At 37.2% G+C, this 5,775-nt stretch overlaps 1 protein-coding gene across 1 annotated transcript; it reads left to right on the top strand.

The window, feature by feature from the left end:
* Positions 1-572: 572 nt before the first annotated feature.
* Positions 573-5,244, top strand: LOC131009413 (nucleobase-ascorbate transporter 1-like). Its single transcript, XM_057936727.1, has 14 exons — positions 573-733; positions 1,698-1,795; positions 1,936-2,112; positions 2,285-2,385; positions 2,479-2,554; positions 2,641-2,700; positions 2,784-2,971; positions 3,059-3,155; positions 3,261-3,347; positions 3,680-3,738; positions 3,822-3,913; positions 4,013-4,090; positions 4,177-4,334; positions 4,709-5,244. The coding sequence occupies exons 1-14, from the start codon at positions 658-660 to the stop codon at positions 4,919-4,921; spliced, it is 1,560 nt and encodes a 519-aa protein (XP_057792710.1). The 5' UTR covers positions 573-657; the 3' UTR covers positions 4,922-5,244.
* Positions 5,245-5,775: the final 531 nt, after the last annotated feature.

Genomic DNA, 5,775 nt, shown 5'->3' with positions numbered 1-5,775 from the left:
ACTATGTAAATTATAAATATAAATTATAAAAAAAAATCAAGAATTGGAAAATACAAACATCAAATTATAATACTATATAAATTTTCAATATTATTATCTTTGCATATACTATATATACACCTGCAACTACATATATTATGTAGGCATATATGTTTCTAAATTGGTATGTAAAGAAATTTTCACAAAAGCTTAAATTTTCAATATTTCCTTTCTCTCTCTCTCTCTCAAGAATTATATACTTCATTTGTATATTAAAAAAAATTACTTCTTTCACTTTCATAATAACACTAGTTTTAATAAATTGATTGAGTGCAATGAATGGAATACGAATCGCACATTTATTTAACTTTAAATTGATTGATATTGGTAAGCAAGAAGTAATATTGAGGGTTATGATTAATGAAGTATATGTACTAAAAAAAAAATATGAAATATTTTTTATATACGAATTAAAAATAAAAATAAAAATAAAATTGGTGAACTGACACAGTATATAATACTATATGCATATGCATATACTGTACGCTTTTTTTTATAGAGTTTGTACTTTTTTTACTCAACTTTTATTCTCTTCGCTTACTCGCTGCTTTAAATTGTTCCTTGCTTGGATTTTCTTTCTCCTCTCTCTCTCTCTCTGTTCCTCTCTCTCATACACTAATGGGTGACATCACGCACCCTCCCATGGAGCAGCTGCAAGACCTTGAGTACTGCATTGATTCCAATCCTCCATGGCGTATGTATCTCTACCCTTTTCTCAACCAGTTTTACACACACAGTTCACACACTGAGCAGCACCCAAAACGGGCATGATTGTATTGGTATAAAAATGTGATCTTTTTTGCTTATGGCTGCTAAAAATTTTGTGGGTTTTGCTTCTGCATTTGGCTGTCATAGCATGTTACTTCTTTGCGGTGGTTGTGGGGTAAAAGAAGGATCTTTTCTTGAAATGGTGTTGATTCAATTGTTTGGCTTGGGAAAAACAGAAGATGTAATCTCTAAATGGGATTAATTGTTTAGTTTTTTTGGCTGTATGGCAGTGTGTTTGCTGTGTGTGTGTGTGTGTGTGTGTGTGTTTCTCTTAGAGCTGTGTCATTTGCTTTTTGGTGGTTGTGGTGTTGTGAATTAATTGACATTGTTAATATAATTTTGTTTCTTTTTGTGTTTCTCTTTTTCTATCTTGGTATGATTTGGATATCTGGATTTACAGAGAAAGAACTCACCTTTTCTTGTGCTGATAGCATTTTTACTTGAATAGGTGTATAATGCCATTGCAGCAGATTTTGAATGTGGAATGGGAATTCTTTAAATTTTTGTCTCGAGTTCTCATTCAAAAAGCTTGATTTCCTTTTTTATGCAAAACCAGTTAAAACCCTTTGAAAATGTGCTAGAATGGAGTTTAAGACATCATTTGCCTAGTTGAAGATGTTGATATCAAGCATTTGCCAAATAAAAAAGGAGATATAAACACTTCCTTTCTCTGAGTCCACTGATTCATATCAAGCATTTGTTCTTCTTGTTGAATGAGGTTGCATTTGTTATGATCGTTACGTGGGAGGATTCGGTGTCCTCTTCAAGCCACTGTATTTAAGTGAATATGAGAATATCATGTAGTATAAAGAGGAATGAAATCAAATTTTACTTACTTGAACTTATTTGGCTAACAGTTTCTTTATTTCTTTTATTGTTACTGTATTCAGCTGAGACAGTCCTGCTAGCGTTTCAAAATTACATACTAGCGGTTGGAACAAGCGTGATGATTCCAACAATGCTCGTCCCAGCAATGGGCGGATCAGATGTAAGCTGATTCTCACTTTTTTTTTCAAGTTTGGAAAGTTTTAGTTGCAGTTTGGTGTTGTTTGGTGACTTTAAATGTGTTTCTTGATCTTCACTTCAATTCCCTTTTGCTAAATCAAAAGGTTTTTGATGTTCAAACAGGGGGATAAAGCACGTGTCGTACAAACTTTGCTTTTCGTAGCTGGGATTAATACACTTCTTCAGTCACTATTTGGGACCAGATTACCTGCCGTAGTTGGAGGGTCCTTCACTTATATCATTCCCATAGCGTACATTATTAACGACTCGTCACTACAACAGATTGATCAGCCTCATGTTGTAAGCAGCCGCGTGTTTCTTGTTTACTCTCGAGATGGCCTAATCCTTTCTCTCTTATATGAAACCATGTTGTATTGTGTAAATTGACTCATCAAACTTGTTATCCTTTTTTGAACATAACGACATGTCTTTTTTGAGGCATTCAAGCTTAACTAATGCCTGAGTTCTGCAGAGATTTATACACACCATGAGAGCCATACAGGGAGCTTTGATTGTCGCCTCAACCATACAAATCATTATTGGCTACAGCCAATTATGGGGTCTCTTTTCACGGTATACTCATCAAGAAGTCCCAAAAAGAAAAAAAGAAAGAGATTTTCATCCTCATTTATAAGCATTAATGACTGTTAGGGTATCTCTTTTCAGCTTTTTCAGTCCTCTCGGAATGGCACCTGTTGTTGGCTTGGTCGGGTTGGGCTTATTCCAACGAGGATTTCCCGTGGTAATCTCATCCCCTCTTTGCGCTAACACCACATTTCATGGCACCATTTCTTGGTTGTTGACATCACTTATTTTTCTGCTTTGCAGCTAGGAAACTGCGTTGAGATTGGTTTGCCGATGCTTCTATTAGTTATTGGCTTGTCTCAGGTGATTGAATCTTAAGGCGTTGAGATTTGAAGTTTCTAAACTAGTATTCTCACATTCAAGAAAATAACTGTTATGGATTGCAGTATATGAAGCATGTCAGGCTACTGAGGGACTTCCCAGTCTTCGAAAGATTTCCCGTATTGATTTGTGTTTCTATTATATGGATATACTCTGTCGTGCTAACGGCTAGTGGAGCTTACCGTGGCAAACCAGATCTTACACAACAAAGTTGTCGTACAGACAGAGCCGGTCTTATAACCACCGCCCCATGGTTGTGTCTAAGTAAATGTTGCCTCCCCCCCCCCCCCCGGCCCGTTTTTTGAATGTGAATCTAACAATCGACGTTTGGTTTGTTAAGGTTTATGTTCCCGTATCCTCTGCAGTGGGGTGCACCTACTTTTTCAGCAGGCCATTCATTTGCCATGATGTCAGCTGTTTTTGTCTCAATAGTTGAGGTAAATTTTGAAGAATTTCATGCTTGATTTATACAAAAATCGTTATTTCTTTTGAATAATCTTCTCATTAAGATCAAAATTTGCTAAGTTTGGTTGTATCTACAGTCAACTGGAGCATACAAGGCAGCAGCTCGTCTGGCCATTGCCACCCCGCCTCCTGCCTATGTACTCAGCCGGGGCATTGGTTGGCAGGTATTTTTTACCATATTTATCGATAAATTAGTATCACGGAATTGCATGATGAACAAATGTGGAACATCATATACGCGTCTACAAAGAAGTTAGAAACTTTGAAATGCCCGTGACATCCTGTATGCGTTCATTATGCTACACGGTGGTAGTTAAGCATCCGTTTTGAGCTCTATTTTGCCTTTTTCCTGTGATCTTGAGGAAGTGTGGTCGTGTTTCCACATAGCTCTGTGTTTCCATGAAGAATGTATTATTACACACATTCAGTTTTCAAAGTATATTCTATACACAATCTTGAAATTGGGATCTGTTTTCATACTATATTGTTTCTGCAGGGCATAAGCATTTTGCTCGATGGGCTATATGGAACGTGCAGTGGTTCAACCGTATCAGTGTAAGTATCCGAGAAACGCTGCTGAGTTTGTTGCTTCTCAATCGCACGTTGCATACAAAACTAAGCCTTACTGCATATTTCAGAGAAAACGTGGGCCTTCTTGGACTAACTCGAGTTGGAAGCCGTAGAGTCATTCAGCTTTCAGCCGCCTTCATGATATTTTTTTCCATCTTCGGTTCGTATCATTCTTTTCATGACTAAACGTAAAATGTGTTTCTTGAGCTGTATGTGAACTAAACAACGTCGTCTCTGCTTCAACGAATCATGGATGCAGGGAAATTTGGAGCTGTTTTTGCATCCATACCGTTTCCAATCTTTGCTGCATTATACTGTGTTCTGTTTGGCCTCGTTGGTAAGATAGGAGCTGCGAATCCACGTCTTTCTTGCCTAAAACGTCGTTCATTTGCCTAAGGTTTCGCGGATTCTTTGCCCCTGCAGGTTCCGTGGGCTTATCCTTTCTTCAATTCACCAACATGAACTCTATGAGGAACCTCGTCATCACCGGCCTCTCGCTGTTCCTTGGAATCTCGATTCCTCAGTTTTTTAGCGAATATTGGACGATGGATCGGGGACTCATCCACACTCATGCCGGATGGGTAAGTTTCACCGTCCCATAAATGCAAGCCCGGATCCTCCCTTGCAGCATTATGCAACTCGTCACGTGTCAATGAAATTTAAAAATCTTTAGTATTTTGGTTTTTAAATTTCATCGACATGTGACAGTCGTTTGTAAATGCAACGGGAGAGGATCCGGCTTCGAGTAAACGAGGAAATCATACTCCTCTCAACATTTTCCTAATCTACATGAAAAATAAGTACTAGTCCTATTATTTCTCAATGATCTTGAGCATGATTAGTTGCATTGATTCATGCTTTAACCCTAATGCTAAAAATAGTTGATCAAATCAATCTCCATCATCACATGATCTAGTTTTTGATGATCCGCCGCGTGTTCTCGTCTCTGATGCAGTTCAACGCGTTCTTCAACACCATATTCATGTCGCCCGCCACCATCGCGTTGATTGTGGCCGTGCTCCTCGACAACACGCTGGACGTTGAGATGTCGAAGAAGGACCGTGGCATGCCGTGGTGGGTGAAGTTCAGGACGTTCAAAGGCGACAATCGGAACGAGGAGTTCTACACATTGCCATTCAATCTCAACAGATTCTTCCCACCTACATAGCCAAGGTTGGATGATCTCACTGAGGCTTAGGTTCCTTTTTGAAGTAGTGTAGCTTATTTTAGGCTAATTTTGGTTCCAAAAAATGGAAAGGAAAGAAAAAAAACCAACCATTTTTTGAGGGCCTTGTGTTTCTTGGCCCTCAAAGGAACCTAGAGCCTCTAACCAATGTTTTCTAGGGTTTCTTTCTATCTCTCACTTGCTTAGTTTTAGGTGTGAGAGTAAGGACTACATCTTGTTTCTCTCTCTCTTTGTTTTAGGAGTGAGGAAGAGTTAGGGTTTAGCTTTGAACTAGCAACAAATTAATCTATCTTGTTTTACTTTTAGGGTGGGTATGTTGTTTGTTTATTACTCCCTTTGTCCTTGAAACATCTTTCTAAGAGGAGTCGGTGCAAAATATGTATTTGACAAGTGGAGAAGGGGTCCCACAAATTAAAAAAAACAATGACATAAAAAGTGATGATAGTAACTAATAGATCGATTAAAATGAGAAGGGGTCCCAAAAATAGATTAGTAAAATGTGTTGGGGAAAAATGAAAATAAAAATAAATGAAGATGTTTCAGGGACGAAGGGAGTATCATTCCATGTCTCAATGGTAATTTGATATAAAAAGAAAAATTCATCTATCAATAATAGATTATAATATTATTACACAAAATAAATATCTATATTAAATTTTAAAATTAGACAAAGTAGTACTACTTTCATGGTACTGAACTTTCTAAATTTATTGAAGAGTAGTCACATAGATAGAAAAAAAAAAAAAAACTATGTGAACAAGTACATTATGAAGTTGAAGATATTATGAAATATAGTTAATATGGTTAGGACCACAGTTGAAAAAATATATATATAT

This window comes from Salvia miltiorrhiza, chromosome 2 (assembly GCF_028751815.1).
Source record: "Salvia miltiorrhiza cultivar Shanhuang (shh) chromosome 2, IMPLAD_Smil_shh, whole genome shotgun sequence".
Classification (NCBI taxonomy): Eukaryota; Viridiplantae; Streptophyta; class Magnoliopsida; order Lamiales; family Lamiaceae; genus Salvia; species Salvia miltiorrhiza.
This window is presented reverse-complemented; position numbering and strand designations above follow the sequence as displayed.

Coding starts and splice junctions, on each gene's coding strand:
- LOC131009413 (XM_057936727.1), top strand. CDS start 658: ATGGGTGACATCACGCACCCTCCCATGGAGCAGCTGCAAGACCTTGAG. Junction 2,113..2,284: donor AGATTGATCAGCCTCATGTT/GTAAGCAGCCGC, acceptor TGAGTTCTGCAG/AGATTTATACACACCATGAG. Junction 2,386..2,478: donor TTATGGGGTCTCTTTTCACG/GTATACTCATCA, acceptor ATCTCTTTTCAG/CTTTTTCAGTCCTCTCGGAA.